This window comes from Peromyscus eremicus, chromosome 23, assembly GCF_949786415.1.
Source record: "Peromyscus eremicus chromosome 23, PerEre_H2_v1, whole genome shotgun sequence".
NCBI lineage: Eukaryota > Metazoa > Chordata > Mammalia > Rodentia > Cricetidae > Peromyscus > Peromyscus eremicus.
In genome coordinates, this window is record NC_081438.1 from 14,698,792 (window position 1) to 14,717,565 (window position 18,774).

Consider the following 18,774-nt stretch of genomic DNA (forward strand, 5'->3'; position numbering starts at 1 on the left):
TGGGTTCCACCCTGTCCTCACTTCGTTTCTGTTGGGGTGATCAACTATCCCCACAAAAAGTGACTTGGAGGGAGAAAGGGTTTCTTTTCACTCAGAATTTCAGGTTACAGTCCATCATCGAGGGGATGTGAAGGCAGGAACTCAGACTGCTAGTCATATCCACAGTCAAGAGCAGAGAGAGAATACGTATGTCCTTGCCGCTCACTCTGAGCTAGCTTTCTGATACTGTTCAGGACTCTCTGCACAGGGAATGATGCCACCCACAGTGGGCTGGGTCTTCCTACATCAATTAACAATTAAGACATCCCCCTCCACACACACACACACACACACACACACACACACACACACACACACACACAGGCCAACCTCACCTAGACAATTCCTCACTAAGACACTCCAGGTTGCATCAAGTTGACAATTAGAACTAGCCAGCACACATCCCTAGCATCCAGGCTGGAATGAGGAATCCCCGTTCTTGAGGAAGGCAGGCAGGTTTCATCTGTTTCTGTTTTCTCTCTCCACCAAATTCATAGCACCTGAGTAAAAATCTTAAGAAGAGCCCCAATACCCTGGAAGATCTCAAGTTTGTCCTTGCAACAATTGCTGAGATCAGGACAAAATCTTTAGTCATGGAGCTGAGGTACACGGACATCCAGGAGCGGTACCGCACCTTGGCGATATACAATATCTTTGTGAGTCAGCTTTGCTGCCCCGACGTCCCAGTTGGCTGGGTTGCTACTCTGTCAATTGCTTTCCTGTTCCTGTCATAAAACACCCCGGTGAAAGCAACTTCAGGAGGAAAGAGTTTGTTTCGGTTTATGGTTCCTAAGGGATAGAATCCAGCACGGCCGGGCAGGCACGGGAACTGTCAGGGAAAATATGGTATCAGGAATGGGAAGCTGGTTGGCCATATTTCATCCATACACGTGAAGTAGAGAGAGGCGACAGGAAGTGAGCAAGGCTATAGTCCCTCGAAGCCCACCCCCAAGAAAGGCCCAACGTTTAAAGGTTCCACCACCTCCCCGAACAGTGCCAATGATTGACCAAGAGTTCACACAGTGAGCCTGTGGGGGGGACACTCATTCAACCACCAAAACCATCCTCCACAGGGCCTCTCAGTCACCCTCCCAGCCACGTGTTCCCAAGCAAGCGACAAAGTAGTCCGTTGCTAGTACGAAGTTATCTCACGGGTATTATAATGAACTTTAAATGTGGAGACCATAGCTTGGACTCAAAAGGCTCACGTGATGTTTTACACCCACAGTAGCTCACAGTCTCATCTCACCCCCCCCCTTCCTTTCTTCTTTTTCCCTTTCTTGGGGAAGAGGATGGGGGTCACTTCCTGTACAAAATAAAGAGTTTCGAGCAGCGGTGGCGCACGCCTTTGATCCCAGTACTCCGGGGCCAGAGCCAGGTGGATCTCTGTGAGTTCGAGGCCAGCCTGGTCTACAGAGTGAGATCCAGGACAGGCACCAAAACTACACAGAGAAACCCTGTCTCAAAAAACAAAAACAAAACAAAACAAAAAAAAGTAAAGAGTGTTTGTAAAAATAATAAGAGGGCCATCAAGATGGCTAGTGGGTAAAGGAGCTTGCCACACAAGGGTGGAGACCTGAGTTTAATCCCCAGAACCCGGCCGGGCGGTGGTGGCGCACGCCTTTAATCCCAGCACTCAGGAGGCAGAGCCAGGCAGATCTCTGTGAGTTCGAGGCCAACCTGGGCTACCAAGTGAGTTCCAGGAAAGGTGCAAAGCTACACAGAGAAACACTGTCTCGAAAAACCAAAAAAAAAAAAAAAAATCCCTAGAACCCATGTAAAGGTGGAAGGAGAGAACTAACTCCACAGAGTTGTCCTCTGACCTCTGTATGTGCACCATGGCATGCGTGCTCACACCTACATATCACACACACACACACACACACACACACACACACACACACGTAATAATAAATAACAAGAAGAAACAGGATGGTCTGCAGAGTAAGTTCCAGGACATTTAGGGCTACACAGAGAAACTCTGTCTCAAAAAACTAAAAAACAAACAAACAAACAAAACCCCAGCAACAACAACCCCCCAAAAAAAAACAACAAAAAAAGAATAAGAAAAGGGAATGTGAGATAATAAAAGAAACTGATGATAAATGGTTTTTATTAGTCTTTTATTTTTGAGGCAGAGTCTCTCTGTTTTAAATTTTTTGAAAGATTTATTCATTTTTATTTTATGTATTTGAGTGTATGCCTACATGTATGTGTACTATGTGAGTGCAGTACCTGCAGAGGCCAGAAAAGGGCACCAGACCCCTTGGCACTGGAGTTACAAATGGTTGTGGGTGCTGAGAACTGAACTCGGGTCTTCTAGAAGAGCAGCTAGTGCTCTTAACCACTGAGCCATCTCTCCATCCACTTTCAAGATTGCTTTTTGTGCTTTGTTTTCAGAAGTTATAATATGAAGAAACTGCCTTTTTCCTTTCTTTTGTTAATTTTTAATTATGTGTCTCTATATATGCGCACACATATGCATATATATGTGTATAGTATGTGAATATGAGTGCAATACCCACAGAGGCCAGAAGAGGGCATAGATCCAGATCTCTGGTTCTCTGGAAGAGTAGCTTAGAGCTTTTAACTACTGAGCTCTCTAGCTCCTCTAGATCTCTCTCTCTCTCTCTCTCTCTCTCTCTCTCTCTCTCTCTCTCTCTCTCTCTCTCTCTCCCTCCCTCCCTCTCTCCCCACCTCTCTTTACAGGGTCTCACTATGAAGCTCTACCTGGCCTCCAACTCATAGAGACCCTCTTGACTCTGATGTACTACTACACCTAGCCCAGAAACCATTTTGATTACAAAAATACAGTTCGGCCTAGACATGGTGGTATACACCTATGCTCCCAGAACTTGGGAAGTTGGAGGCAGGAGGCTCATCTTTGGCTATATAGAGGGGGTTAGAGGCCAGCCTGGGATATGTAAAACTTCAACTCCAAAATAAACAAACAGGGGTCTGGAGAGGCGGCTTAGCGGTTAAGAGTGCTATGCCATACTGGGTTCCCAGCACCCGCCGCGTCATGTAGCTCACAACCGCCTGTCACTCTAGCTTCAGGAAATTGGTTATTTTCTTCTGGCCTCTGCAGGCACTGTACACACTTGCGCGCGCGTGCGCGCGCGCGCACACACACACACACACACACACACACACACACACACAATTAAAAGGTAAAAACTAAAATCCCCCAACCAAATAAACCACCCCAAGAACACAATGTTAGTACCTCAGGGGGCTTCTCAGTTGGTTCAGACAGCCCCCTTGGGTGCAACTGGAAGCGGAGGTCTGTGGGAAGCAGCTTACACCTGACATTTCAGCTCCCACATCACTGGTAATTCGTTCTCTCTCCTCTTCATTGTCTTCTGTCTTTCCGTTTCCCTCCCTCTAGCCTACTGATGCCGAGCGGGAACTGGTTGACAAGATTGAAAGCATGTGGCAAAATCTCTTCACTGACTCCTTGAACGTGGAGCACTCACTTGGAGGCATCAAGAGGACGTTCACCGAGGTGCGGAGTCACCTCGACTCTGAGTGCAGATGGGGGGCAGGGGCACGGCTCAGAACTAGGGTGCACGCGGCACACGCGAGGTCCTGGGTTCCGATCCCCGCACTGAGGCTAAGTCAGGCTAATGGGTGACCTCCTTCCCTCAGATCACCCGGAGTGAGATACTGAACTTCAGAGGCCAGCTGGACGAGTTTGCAAAGCGCTTCTACAGCCAAGGCCCTGGGGCTGTGGGCGAAGACCTCGATAGAGGTGAGGCTGTGGTGTGGGGGTGCCGAGGGCTTAGGGGTTCCTGAGGGGTTCACGGGGAGTGACGAGCGTTGTTATTGAAGTAGCGACTCCTTCCTCAGCTGCTTCTCTCAGGGACGGGCTAGTGGTGGCCTCTGAGGGCAGGGCGGACTCAACGCATGGGGTCAGAGGGGCTTATGAAGGATCTAGTGAGAACTGGGATGCTGGTCTACTCCCAGGGGATCCAGCAGGTCCCCACTGCACCCACTGGCATCCGCCTTTACACACACACACACACACACACACTCACACACTCACACATGCACACATGCCCACACACGCCCACACAATACATACACGCTCCTTTATTGCTGTCTCTCTGAATTCATTCTTTGGACTTAGACCCTGGACTGTGCTCTGCGGTTTCCCCTCTGTGTCTGCCAAATTTCTGTCATCACGACACACATCTGAAAGAAATGGTTTAAAGGAAGAACAGTTGTTCGGGCCCACGATTTCAGAGGCCTCAGTTCCCTGTGGTCACGTGGAGCTTCCTGTGGGGAAAACTGTAGCTGAGGAGTGTAACGAGTCTTTCTCTGTCCCACCAGCCAGCTCCCAAATAATGACGTGGAGACTTATTATTAATTATGAAAGCTCGGCCTATAGCTTAGGCTTGTTCCTAACTAGCTCTTATAACGTAAATTAACCCATTTCTATTAGTCTATGCTCTGTCACGTGGTGTTACCTCTCTTCCCTCTTACACCTCCTGTTTCCTCTCCACGTCTCCTGGTGTCTCTTGTACCCCTAGGTCCTCCTCCTCCTTCCTCTCTCTGCCCAGAAGCCCCACCTATACCTCCTGCCTAGCTATTGGCCGTTCAGCTTTTTATTACACCAACCACAGCAACACATCTCCACACAGTGTACAGATATCCCACAACAGAGGAGACCGTTCAGCAGCCGGGAGGTAGAAAACTCAAGGTAGGGGGCAGACATGCTCTTCAGAAGCATGTCCCTAAGCCACCACCCCCCAACCAGGTCTCACCTCCTAGTTTTCACCACTTCCCAATGACAGCATCAAATTTGAGTCCCCTGATAGATCATTGATTATCTCAGATCTATGACGATCTGGTCACCTCTCAGTGTCTGGTTCCACCATCTGGGGACCAAGCCTCCAAGAGCCTTTTGGGGGATACTTCATCTGCAAAACACAGCACATGTCACCAGCCGAAAGGGTGGCAGGGAGGAAACACCATTCTTAGGCTAGAGCAGTGCTCCTCAACCTTCCTAACGCTGCGACCCTTAAATACAGTTCCTCACGTTATGATGACCCCCCCACGATAAAATTACTTCATAACTGTAATTTTGTTATTGTTACGAATAGTCATGTAAATATCTGTGTTTTCCAGTGGTCTTAGGTGACCCCAAGAGGGTTTGTGACCCACAGGTTGAGAACCACTGTTTTTTGCTGTTGGTGGTGGTGGTTTTTGTTTTTTTGTTTTGTTTTGTTTTGTTTTTCCGAGTCAGGGTTTCTCTGTGTAGCCCTGGTTGTCCTGGAACTCACTCTGTAGACCAGGCTGGCCTTGAACTCACAGAGATCTGCCTGCCTCTGCCTCCCGAGTGCTGGGATTAAAGGCGTGCGCCACCACCGCCTGTCCCCCCACCCCCGTTTTTTTTTCCAAGGAGAACCACTGTTCTAAAGAGAATGTTGGGAGACTGCCTATGCAGGGCTGGCTAGGGCTTCCGGGTGAGCAGTCGGATGTTGAGAATAACATGGGCAGTGGGAGAAGGATTCTGGGAATGGGGAAGCGGGTGGACACACAGTGGTGTAGAATGTAACAGCCACAGGGCTCTGGGGGCCAAGCACGGACTTGGAAGTTGGAGTGTGAAGGCCATTGTCAAGCTGATGAGGAGATCTCAAGGGCCGCAGAGGGCAGGTGACATTGACTGGGATGGGGGACAAAGTGGGCATCCCTTCAATAGCCTCACTTCCAGCGTGGTCTACCTGCAAGGGGTTAACCATCTAATTGGAAGGACTTGCAGGGCAAATGGCCCTTTGGTTTCTGGGGCAAGATAACGCCTCCTGATTTGATATTGATCTCCCCCATCACTTATGTGCATGAAGTTATAATGAATAGCTGATTTCTCCATCAAATAAATTTTATTCTTTTTTTTGGGGGGGGGAGGTTCAAGACAGGGTTTCTCTGTGTAGTTTTGGTGCCTGTCCTGGATCTCACTCTATAGACCAGGCTGGACTCGAACTCACAGAGATCCTCCTGGCTCTGCCTCCCACATGCTGGGATTAAAGACATATGCCACCGGCGCCCGGCTAATTTTATTCTTATTAAACATTTTAAATTTTATTTATTTACTATATGTGTGTGGGGGTGGGGAAGGTTCACGCATGCATGTGTGGAGGTCAGAGAACAAACCCATGAGAGTCAGTTCTTCCCTTCCATCCTGTGGTTCCTGGGGATTGAACTTAGGCTATCAGTCTTAGCAGCAAGCATCTTTACCCACTGAGCCATCTCGTTGGCCCTCAATCTTATTTACACACACACACACACACACACACACACACACACACACACACACACACACATTTTTAGACACATTGCTCAGTTAGTAGCCCTGATCAGCCGGGGACTGACTAAGTAGATCGGCTGGCCTTGAACTTGCAGCGACCCCAAGTGCTGGAACTAGAGGCGTCTGTCTCGCGGTCACACTGTCCTTTCTGCTTTATCTCCGCACTTTTTTTGCCAGGCGTGGAGCTCTTAGGCAGTTTCGAAAAGGAGCTGGCCAAGCACGATAAGAACCGGCAGGAACTGGCTAACGCGGAGAAGCTCTTCGACCTCCCCATCACCATGTACCCTGAGCTCATCCAAGTGCAGAAGGAGATGATGGGGCTTCGGATGATCTACGACTTATATGAGGCTCTGAAGGTGCTGCTCCTCCCGGGGACTCCCCAAGCTGGGCATGGGGTTGTGTATGCGCTCAGGTGCAGCGTTATGTTGTGGAGGGCTCAGGAAGACCACCCCCCCTTTTTTTTGTTTGTTTTTTGAGACAGGGTTTCTCTGTCTAGCTTTGGAGTCTGTCCCGAAACTCACTCTGTAGCCCAGGCTGGCCTCAAACTCACAGAGATCTGCCTGACTCTGCCTCCCGAGTGCTGGGATTAAAGGCGTGCGCCACCACCTCCCGGCTCACACCCCTTTTTTTTGGCCCCAACACTCACCCTTTTATGTTAGAGAGAGAAGCTGAGGAAGCCCAGAGCCAGGCACACACCTGTCCCATCCTTTGCATTTCCCTCAGGTGCTGACTTGTCTGATATTTCTAGGTTGCCAAAGAGGAGTGGTCCCAGACCCTCTGGATCAACCTGAATGTCCAGTATCTGCAGGAAGGCATCGATGGCTTCCTCAAAGGCCTCCGCAAGCTGCCCCGCCACGTGCGCAGCTTATCCGTGGCCTTCCACTTGGAAGCAAAGATGAAGGCTTTCAAAGACTCCATCCCCCTGCTGCTGGACTTGAAGCATGAGGCCCTGAGAGAGAGGTTGGTTCCATCCTCCGTCAGCCTTGGGAGCTCACGAGACGGCTTTAGGTCTCAGGCATGTACAGCTTAGGCTAGACGGGACACAGTTAGACGAGGGACCAGCGCAGGGGCAAGGTGAGAGGTGGCAGGATTTGTTTGTAAAGGAAGGTGGTGCTAAGGGTTTTATAAGAGCCCCCCCAACACCTGCTTCAGTCAAAGGCGTGTTTTTGTCTGTCTGCTTTTTATTTTTATTTTATTTTTTCAAGACAGGGTTTCTCTGTGTAGCCCTGGCTGTCCTGAATCTCACTCTGTAGACCAGGCTGGCCTCGAACTCACAGAGATCCGCCTGGCTCTGCCTCCTGAGTGCTGGGATTAAAGGCGTGCGCCACCACCGCCCGGCCTCTTTTGTCTGCTTTTTAAAAGCAGGAGGATTTGATGAGCGGAATTCAGGAGAAATGGAACGGGGCCACCAATGTCATTTGCAGTTTTTAGATGCAACATTAAAAGAATAAAAAGAACTACATGTGGTGGTCCACACCTGTCATCCCAGTGCTTGGGAGACTGAGGCAGGAGGATAGAAAGTTCATGACAGCCTGGGCCATGTATCTATTGGCACATTGCCTCAAAAAACAAAAAGCGGGGGCTGGGGGGGAAAGTGAAATTAATCTTTTTTTCCCCCCCGAGGGGGAAGTGTTGAGATAGGCTTTCATTCTGTAGCTCAGGCTAGCCTAGAAAATCACTATGTAGCCCAGGATAGCCTCAAACTCATGGCAGTCTGTCTTTCTCAGCCTCCTATGTGCTGGGATTATAGGTAAGAGGCATCATGCCTAGCCTGAGATGAATCCTAAACAGATGTGCGCGCGCAAACACACACACACACACACACACACACACACACACACACACACACACACGCGCGCGCTTTAAAGATTTATTTTTATTCTAAATTATGTGCATGCATATTTTGTCAGTGTATGTGTATATGTGTAGTTGTGGAGGCCAGAGGGCATCAGATCCCTTAGAGCTGGAACTACAGATGACTGTGAGTCGTCATGTAGGTGCTGGGAATCAAACCTGGGTCCTCTACAAGAGCAGCCAGTGCTCTGAACTGCTGAACCATCTCTCCAGCCCCTTAATGATATATGTAACTGACTCAATGCTGAGATACCATTGCCACATGTAGCCAGTATAAAACATTTTTTCCTGAGATATTTGACTTTCTTAAAGACCATACCTTGGAATCTGATGTGCTTTTTACACTCCATTAGAGCTTGGGCTCGCCCAGCAGGGACAGATGGCTTGTGGCTGCCATGTTGGATGCTCAGCTCCCTCTAGTATTTGATGGAGCCACCCTACTCCATGCCTATGGGAGTTAGCTGGAGTTCTGTGGCTTCTATTTTCCCTGGTGTGCTCCTGTTCTCCGTGGTTGCATTTCCCAGAGTCTGTCCATAGAGTCATGGGCTCACAGAGGGAGGAGTCATGGGCTCTTAGAGGGAGGAGTCATGGGCTCATAGAGGGAGGAGTCATGGGCTCATAGAGGGAGGAGTCATGGGCTCATAGAGGGAGGAGTCATGGGCTCATAGAGGGAGGAGTCATGGGCTCATAGAGTCTATCAAACAACTTTATTTTACTTAGTGAGAAAGTGGTTCTTTCCCCAATTCCTCCCAATCTGCTGTAGTCTGGATCTGGAATGTTCCCAAGAGGCTCATGTGTTGAAGGCCTGGTCTCCAGTAGTAACTGTTGTTAGGTGACTTTAGGAGGGGAAGCCCCTTGGTCTCACCCCCCCTTCCCCATCTTTCATGAGATGAACACATTGCCACATCTCATGCCCCTGGCCATGATTCTCTCCCTCAGCATGGCCCACATGACTGTAGACTGACCCCTCTGAACCCTTCTCTCCATTGAATTGGTTTTCGAAGGCATTTTGTCACAGTTTCAGGGAGCTGGTGAGGACACAGTCCTGTTCACACCAGCAGGAAGGTCTTCCTTGAACACGTGTGTGGTTTTAGCATCTATTCCCCCTCTGTCTTGTTGAGACTGGAGTGGCAGCCACAGGCCCAGCCAACATGGCTTTTGCCCATCTCTGTCCCCACATTTCTCCCAGGCCTGAAATGCGCTTGCCCTTTCCTCATGGGGCCCCAGTTCCATGACCTTGTAGCTCACAGTTCCCAGGCTCTGGTTCTGGCTGTCCCTGTTGGCCACATCTGAGTGTCACCTCTGATATCAGGGATCCCTCCTACTTTTCTTTTTTCTTTCTTTTTTTTTTTTTTTGAGCTGAGGTCTCAGGATGTAGCCCAGGCTGGCCTCAGACTCCCCATTGTCCTTCTGTCTCCCATGTGCCTGCACTGTTATCCCTGGGGAGCCCACCAGTGCTCCTCCCCCCCAGCATTCACAACAGTTCGGGTGTACAAGCTGGGGTGTGTGGCTCAGGGGCAGAGTGATCGCCTAGATGTCTGCGGCTGAGGGTCCCGTCCCCAGCTCCGCATAAAACAAGCAAACAAAAACAACTGGTTTCTAGCTAAGTCACGTAGCCATGGGTACCCGTGTTCTGGTCAGGAGCAGATGGTATGCCGTACCGTGTGGCCAGATGTGTCATGGGCCTGGTCATGTGGGTTGGTGCGTTTCACTCTGGGGAGTTCACAGGAAGCCAAGATCACCTGATGGTGTGTTTCTCAGAACATGTCTCCTCGTCATCACAAATGGTATTTATTTATTTATTTATCTGTCTATCTATCTATCTATCTATCTATTTATCTATTTATTTATTTAATTTTTTTTTTTTTTTTCGAGACAGGGTTTCTCTGTGTAGCTTTGCGCCTTTCCTGGAACTCGCTTTGGAGACCAGGCTGGCCTCGAACTCACAGAGATCCGCCTGCCTCTGTCTCCCGAGTGCTGGGATTAAAGGCGTGCGCCACCACCACCCGGCTCACAGATGGTATTTAAATTGTAGACACCTTTCACTGTCCATTGGCCGTCCCCTATCCAAGCTGGGGATCAGCTTCCCGAGACCAGGAGCTGAGCCTGTGGTCACCATGTGCACCCCACTGCTCAGCCGAGTCAGTGTTGAATCAACACACGTGGGTTCCATGATTGACACCAGGTTCTCCCCTGGGCTAGAGGTCACTCATTTTCTCAACAGCGGTGAGGACATACACAGGGCAGGGCTTGCTGGGTGTTTCCTGGTTTTTACTCTGGTAACAGGAAGATTAATCAGTGCGGATAGGATTTAAACCAACATTTTCGAGGTATGGGCCCGATAGCTTAGTTAGCTGACCATACAGAGCTAGGATCAGGTGTTTAGGTGGCACAGAGAATTTTGAATTCTTAGGTATAGGTTCAATTCCTATTATCCTGGAAATAAGAGGGCTTAAATTTCTATTATTTACTCTATCAAAATAACTCTTTTGTCAGACATATTTCTAAGTGTAGGGGGAATGCTTGCTATGAAAATTGGAATTGAGATGTGTCGCATGCAAAAAGCTAGTGTGAGTGGAAGGAAATTTTTTCCTAAGAGATGTATGAGTTGGTCATAACGAAATCATGGGTATGATGCTCGGATTCATAGAAACAGTGTAGTTAAAATTAGAGTTTTACTTATAAAGCTTATAGTGAATAGTTCTAGGTTGTAGGGATCATGGAATGGCCCTATAAATACAATTGTGGACAAGGAATTTATTAAGATAATATTGGTGTCTTCGGCTATGAAGAAAAGCGCAAATGGACCATCAGCATATTCACCGTTAAGTCCTGATACTAGTTCTGATTCACCCTCTGTAAGGTTGGATGGGGCATGGTTAGTTTCTGCTAAGGTTGAGACGAATCACATTATGCCCAGGGGTCATGATGGGATGATGAGTCATAGGGGTTCTTGTGTTAAGATTAGGGATTGGAGAGAGAAGGATCTGTTTATTCGGAGAAGAGAGAGTTAAATACTTACTGTTGTTACCTCATAGGAGATTGTTTGGGTGACTGCTCCTAAGGCTCCGAATATGGAGTACTTTGAGTTGGAGGCTCAGCCTGGTCGTAGGATAGGATAGATGGAGAGGCTAGAGGTAGCGAGGATGAAGAGAATTCCTATGATTAGGTTAACTAGGGGATGAGGTTATGGGTAGAGGGATTCGTTGGCTTGCTAAGTGAGAGATAGTGTAGGGGTGAGGATGAATAAGGATGTTGAAGTGGCTAGAGGGTGTAGGGTCCTTTAATGAAAGGTTTTATTGCATCTGCAAATGGTTGTAAGATGCTGTAGGGTCCTATGATATTGGGTCCTTTTTGTAGTTGTATGTAGCCAGAATTTCCCGTACTACTAGGGTGAGAAATGCTATAGCACTTAGAAGAGGAATTAAGAGGGTAAAGATGTTAATAAAAATACATTATTAGGGAGAGGATTTGAACCCCCCGGGGACCAAGGTTTTAAGTCTTATGCAATTTCCTGACTCTGCCACCCCAATTTTACCCTTGTCTGGGGTAGTTTTGGTATGAATTTACAAAGTTGAGATTATTTCATAGATTGGTTTGGGGGTGCTTTGGGTAAGGAGGCCCCATTTCTCTTATCCTTTTCGTACTGGGAGAAATCGTAAATAGATAGAAACTGACCTGGATTACTCTGGTCTGAACTCAGATCATGTAGGACTTTAATCATTGAACAAATGAACCATTAATAGCAGCTACACCATTGAAATGTCCTGATCCAACATCAAGGTCGGAAACCTTAATTGTCAATATGGACTCTTTTTGTTTTTTTTCAGAGCTGAGGACCGAACCTTTTTTTTTTTTCTTTTTTTCTGAGACAGGGTTTCTCTGTGTAGTTTTGGTGCCTTTCTTGGATTTCGCTCTGTGGACCAGGCTGGCCTCGAACTCACAGAGATCCGCCTGACTCTGCCTCCCGAGTGCTGGGATTAAAGGGATGCGCCACCGCCACCTGGCTCAATATGGACTCTTGAATAGGATTGCTGCTGTTATCCCTAGGGTAACTTGGTCCGTTGATCAAAAAGAGGATTTGGAAGAACTCGGCAGTATAATCCCGGGCTGTCCCATGCCACTGTGGAGGTTCTCCCGTGGGGCCCCCTCCTCTGACGTCAGTGGGAACAATTAAGCCGGGCTCTTCCTTTGCTGGGGCAGTGTTCATGAATGGTTCTACCTTCTTCCAGACACTGGAAAGAACTCATGGAGAAAACAGGCGTGTTCTTTGAGATGACAGAGACCTTCACGCTGGAGAATATGTTCGCCATGGAGCTGCACAGCCACACGGAAGTACTCAATGAGATTGTCACAGCGGCTGTCAAGGAGGTCGCCATTGAGAAGGTAGGGAAGGAGAGACTTGGATTTCAGTGCTGCCACTCTGCCGTCTTTGGTTCGTTGAGATGGGGTTTTACCTTTTAGCTAAAATTGGTCCTGAACTCACGATCTCCCTTCCTCAGCTTTCCAAGTGCTGGGATCGCAGTAATGCTCCACGACTCCAGCAAAGGCTGTCATTTCACTAAGCAGGAAACACACTGTCTCTAGTATCTAAGTAAATAGAACCTCTGCCTCAGTTTACTTTTTTTTGCCCTCCTTGATTACAGTTTCAAATTCTATTTACTGATGAAGAACTGGGCGTCCCTTGCAAAAAAATTAAAAATAAGCAAATCACTCACAGCCTGGACACTCGAAGACAGTCATTGTTAATGTCCTACTTAACAATGCTCATTGCTTAAGATGCATGTCCAAGGTCAAAGTGAGTGCAAGAAGATGCTATCTGGGCCCCATTTTGCACAAGTAATACTAACAAAAAGCTAGAAGTTGTGGACCCATGACACATGTGTACACATCCATACATATATGCATAAAACAATGCCATGTTGTACGTACATGCAATACATGTGTTCACACTCATACACACACCTACAAACAAATACATACACATAATATGTATGGATATTGTCTTAGCTATATTTCTCACTGCCGTGAAAAAATACTCCTATAAAAGCTATTTAAGGAAGGAAGGAAGGGTTCAGTGTGGCTCACAGTTTGAGGGAACCATCCATCATGGTGGGGAAGGCATGGCGGCGGCAGGGGCGTGAGGCGGCTGGTCATATCGCATCTGCAGATGTGGAGAGGGATGCTGGTGTCTGGCTCATTTTTTTCCTTTGTGTTCAGTCCAAGTCCCCAGCCTAGGGAATGGGGCCATCCATAGTGGGTAGATCTTTTTTTTTTTTTTAATTTAATTAAGATAATTCCAGCCGGGCGGTGGTGGCGCACGCCTTTAATCCCAGCACTCGGGAGGCAGAGCCAGGCAGATCTCTGTGAGTTCGAGGCCAGCCTGGGCTACCAAGTGAGTTCCAGGAAAGGCGCAAAGCTACACAGAGAAACCCTGTCTCGAAAAACCGAAAAAAAAAAAAAAAAGATAATTCCTCAAAGGCAAGCCCAGGGGCCTGTCTCACTAGAGATGAAATCACACATACTTATAAACATCTACATATAGATATGCACATGAGCGCATATCATTGCCGATATCTTCAGAGAACAGAATCGTAGTAGGCCTGGCATTTTATGCTGGGACTTCCTTGTTCAGCGGTGGGGCGAGCAGAGGCAGGAGGACTCCCTTGTTACATCGGGAGCCGCACATCTGAGAACCCAGTTTTGGCACTCGGCAGCACACGTGTGGCACAGCATGTGGCCTCTCTGAGCCTATCTCTGTACAGCAGTCTCGTTTTTGGGGTGGGGGGTCAGAGGAGATCCCACGTGTACCACGCTTGCCTGCCTGGTAGAGCACATGCCTGGTAGGCAGGGAGCACGATTGCTGAGGAAAATCTCTATTTCTTAGATGACGCAGCTGGACACCCGGTTGATTGCTGCCTGATGACACCCTAGGGAGGAAGCTGCTGGCTCAGGGCCATGCTCTTTCTGTCTGTGGGGCCAGCTGCGTCCTTTTCTTTCCCAACCAGGCCGTGAAGGAAATCCTGGACACCTGGGAGAACATGAAGTTCACCGTGGTCAAGTATTACAAGGGCACGCAGGAGCGAGGCTACGTCTTGGGGTCCGTGGACGACATCATCCAGTCCTTGGATGACAACACCGTCAACTTACAGAGCATCTCCGGGAGCAGATTCGTGGGGCCTTTTCTGCAAACTGTCCATAAGTGGGAAAAAACGCTGTCTCTGATCGGGGAGGTCATCGAGGTGAGAGCAGAGAAGATGGGAAGTGTGCCGCTAATTCCTGTGGGAATTTCGTATGGGGACATGTGTGCTTAGAAACGAGTGACTGGGTCATGGCTCTTGATTTAGTTGTTGGTGGTGGGGGAGGGGGAAGTGCATCGAAGGAGAGATTGGAGGGTTTTGATTTCAAGGAATGCATTTTTAATGTCTAAGATTCCCACTTGGCCTTTTAAAGTGTCCCTGTTCTTGTTTCCATGCCTCCTGTTCTTGTTGCATACATGCTTTCACTACCCATGTGTTCAACACTGAAAACTGTATACATGTCTTTGTTAAAGTCCTTTTATGATTTGACTATTGTGGTGTAGGTATCCCTCTCCACGCGATTCAATTTTCCTATAGTTCGTCCCACCTAAAGTTTTTCTCCCCATTCTTGATTCACTTTGTTGCCTGCCTTTGTAGTCTCTCCAGCCAGGCCTGTCATACTGGGTGGTGACTGGTCAGGCTTGTGTGGACAATCCAGATCAATCGGGCTCAGTTCACTATCTCTGGGTGGCTGATTTTTTTTCCTCCCCTAGACTATAGACAAGTATATTTTCTCATTGAGATTCTGATTCTCAGGCAAAGGAACATGATCCTGTCCCTGTTCCTCTCATGCCTGAACATCCTTGACTTGCTGTGCTTGTTTTGGCCTGTGACTCTTTACTGGTGAAGGCTCTTTGGTAGGGCATAGTTTTGTTGTTGGTGGTAGTGATGTGTGTGTGTGTGTGTGGTGTGTTTCAGGGGATTGAACCTAGGGCCTCATGTGTGCTAGGTAAGTTCTCTACCACTGAGCTATTTCCCCAGCCATATTCCTTATGATTTAAACAATTTTTTGGAGAGGAATTTTAGGTAATATAAAATGGACCATTTTGTTTTATATTTTTGTGTGTGGATGTCTGTATGTATTTGTATGTGTGGGCACCGGTATGTGAGGGTACATGCGCATGCGTGTACAGATGTGTATGGAGGCCAGAGCTTGACATCATGGCTCTCTCTACCTCTCTCCACCTCACTATTTATGTATTTATTTATTTACTCATTTATTTAGAAACAAAGTCTCTCTACATAGCTCTGGCTGTTCTAGAACTTGTTCTATAGACCAGGCTGGCCTCGAACCCAGAGATCCTCCTGCCTCTGCCTCCTGGGTGCCGGGACTAAAGTCATGTGCTCCCGAGCCTGGCTTCACCTTGTTTTTTGAGACAAGGTCTCTCATTGGACCTGGAGCTCTCTGATTGGCTGGCCAGTGAACTCCAGGTATCCTCCTGTCTCCACCCTCTCAGTGTTGGGGTTCCAGAAGATTCCTGCCATGCCTGGCTTTTACATGGGTACAGGGGAGGCCATTGTTGCTACTTGGCCCGACAATTCTTGCATTGACTGAGCTGACTTGGATGAGTTGTGGTTTAGGGGGGGATTTTGCCTGTGTCTCCGGGGTGCCTTGTCACCCTGTGATATTGACATGGTGCCTTTTCAGATCTGGATGCTAGTTCAGAGGAAGTGGATGTACCTGGAGAGCATCTTCATCGGTGGGGACATACGGTCCCAGCTGCCAGAGGAGGCCAAGAAGTTTGACAACATCGACAGGATATTTAAGAGGGTAAGTGACCAGTGTGGGAGTGTGCAGTGTGTACAGGATCACCAGATGCTGTTACGTCTATGTGGACTGGTCCCTGCACGGGGCAGTTTCTGAAGCTCTTGGTCATTATCTATGATTTTACTTAGCAAAATTTTCTGCTTATTGATCTACACAGCAGTTGACCATGTGTCTCTTTAGAATTTTTATCCTACATAAACATATAGGTAAATCCACAGGCAGGCTACAACAGGACCACTTCTACCAAAATAACCATCTCTTTACAGTTCATATCACTGACATATTTCTTTACATTTTTAAAATTAAATTAGTGTGTGTGTGTGTGTGTGTGTGTGTGTGTGTGCGCGCGCGCGCGCGCACATGCGCGCGCATGTGCACCCACATCCACCTACCCACACACACCACACATGCCACAGACCATGTGTGAAGTGAGAAGACAATGTGTGGGAGTCAGTTCTCTCCAGTTCCACCATGTGGGGCCTGGGGATTGAACTCAGCTCCTCAGGCTGGGTGGTAAGCCTTTGTAGGCTGACCCATCTTGCCAGCTGCCTTCTGTGCCTGTCAGTCAATAAACAGCTAAGATTTTTGCCTGTTCCTCTACTGTTGGACAATTTCTGTTTATTCTCCCTCCTACCCTTACCCCTTCCTTTTGGCAAGAAAGAACCATCATAGTGAATATCCCGTGTGTATGAAAGGGTCACAACTAAGTTGCTGTCTTCCTTCCTTCCTTCCTTCCTTCCTTCCTTCCTTCCTTCCTTCCTTCCTTCCTTCCTTCCTTCGGTTTTCTGAGGCATGGTTTCTTTGTGTAGCACTGGATCTCGCTCTGTAGCCCAGGCTGGCCTCGAACTCACAGAGATCCGCCTGCCTCTGCCTCCCGAGTGCAGGGATTAAAGGCGTGCGCCACCAGGCCCCGCTCCACTCCTTTCTTAGGCACTGGTTGAGCACCTACTGTGTGTAGCACTGTGCAGCAGGGTGGGGTACTACGTGACCACACACACAATCCCTACTTAGCAGTTGGCCTCTTAATGGGAAGACCAAAGACGGACCAGAAATAAGAATCAGCTGCTGCCGGGATGCACTGCCTGAGGCTGTGGCCTGCTTGCTGGCCTGCCATGCCTTTTATGTCCTGACCTGTGCCTTCTGGGGACTGTGGGGACGGCATTTCTGCCACCTTGAGTGAGACTCCGCTGTCTTCCTGACCTCCTCCAGATCATGGGGGAGACTTTGAAAGACCCGGTGATCAAGCGATGCTGTGAGGCCCCGAACCGCCTCAATGACCTGCAGGGCATCAGCGAGGGTCTGGAGAAGTGCCAGAAGAGCCTGAACGACTACCTGGACTCCAAGAGGAACGCCTTCCCCAGGTTCTTCTTCATCTCAGATGACGAGCTGCTCAGCATCTTGGGCAACAGCGACCCACTCTGTGTGCAGGAGCACATGATCAAGGTTAGGGCGTCAGGGCCAGGGCCCAGGGGCAGGTCAGGGCCCGTGGTGAGAGTCGGGGCCCAGGGGGCAGGTCGGGGCCTGTGGTGAGAGTCGGGGCCCAGGGGCAGGTCAGGGCCCGTGGTGAGAGTCGGGGTCCAGGGGGAGGTCAGGGCCCGTGGTGAGAGTCGGGGCCCAGGGGGCAGGTCGGGGCCTGTGGTGTGAGTCGGGGCCCAGGGGCAGGTCGGGGCCCGTGGTGAGAGTTGGGGCCCAGGGGCAGGTCAGGGCCTGTGGTGAGAGTCAGGGCCCAGGGGCAGGTCAGGGCCTGTGGTGAGAGTCAGGGCCCAGGGGCAGGTCAGGGCCCGTGGTGAGAGTCGGAGTCCAGGGGCAGGTCAGGGCCCGTGGTGAGAGTCGGGGCCCAGGGGGCAGGTCGGGGCCCGTGGTGAGAGTCGGGGCCCAGGGGGCAGGTCGGGGCCCAGGGGGCAGATCAGGGCCCATGGGACAGGTCGGGGCCCAGGGTGCAGGTCAGGGCGAATGGTCAAGGTCAGGGCACATGACTGATGTCAGAGCTTATGATCAAAGGTCAGGGATTAGCGTCAGGGCCGTCAGCCAAGTTCAGCTAAAACATTCTTTTATTTATTTATTTATTTATTTATTTATTTATTTATTTATTTATTTATTTATTTATTTATAAATGAAATGTTTCCCTTCTCAAGAGGTAGGCTCTTTCCTTCTCCCTTTCCCCTCCCTCCCCTCGTCCTTCCCTTTCTTCTTTTCAGATGTATTTAGCCCAGGCTAGCCTGTACTGGCTATCTTCCTGCCTCAGCCTCCCGGTTGCCCCCTATGCCCGGCTAATTCCCCATTTCCAAACAGGCCACTGTAGGGAATGGATGCCAGAACTGCCCCCACCTCCCCGCCTGCCTCTCTTGGGAGCCCCCCCCCCCCCCCGTTTTCCTCTTTACAGCTGGCCACTCCTCCCCTCCTCCCTTCCTGATCCACAGCATCTGTGCTATTCCATGGGGGGAGGGGCAAAGGACTCAGCTTCCGGAATTTTCTTTTGCCACAGATGTCACTGCCAGTGATGTGTGGCCCCTGTCAGCTGTGGCTTGTTCCCAGCTTCACCTGTTTCCATTCAGGCTTCGGGAAGCAGGACAAGTGACCCCGAGTTACCTGGTCGCACCTCATGTCTCTAAGCCCTCAGTTCCACCCCAGGTTCAGCTCCTCACTCTGCCGCCGCGCGTGTGTCCGGACCACGTTGTCCCCGTGTTTACACTAGCTCTCCATGACGCCTCTGAAAACCCATCTTT

At 49.3% G+C, this 18,774-nt stretch overlaps 1 protein-coding gene across 1 annotated transcript in view; it reads left to right on the forward strand.

Moving 5' to 3' along the window:
- The window catches only part of Dnah10 (dynein axonemal heavy chain 10), a 121,812-nt gene that overhangs the window by 33,761 nt on the left and 69,277 nt on the right, over window positions 1–18,774 (forward strand). The window contains exons 21-29 of the mRNA XM_059249522.1: window positions 537–695; window positions 3,428–3,544; window positions 3,688–3,790; window positions 6,524–6,702; window positions 7,095–7,306; window positions 12,433–12,586; window positions 14,209–14,442; window positions 15,929–16,051; window positions 17,258–17,491. Coding sequence (XP_059105505.1) covers window positions 537–695; window positions 3,428–3,544; window positions 3,688–3,790; window positions 6,524–6,702; window positions 7,095–7,306; window positions 12,433–12,586; window positions 14,209–14,442; window positions 15,929–16,051; window positions 17,258–17,491 — 1,515 coding nt within the window. The remainder of the gene's footprint in view (window positions 1–536; window positions 696–3,427; window positions 3,545–3,687; window positions 3,791–6,523; window positions 6,703–7,094; window positions 7,307–12,432; window positions 12,587–14,208; window positions 14,443–15,928; window positions 16,052–17,257; window positions 17,492–18,774) is intronic.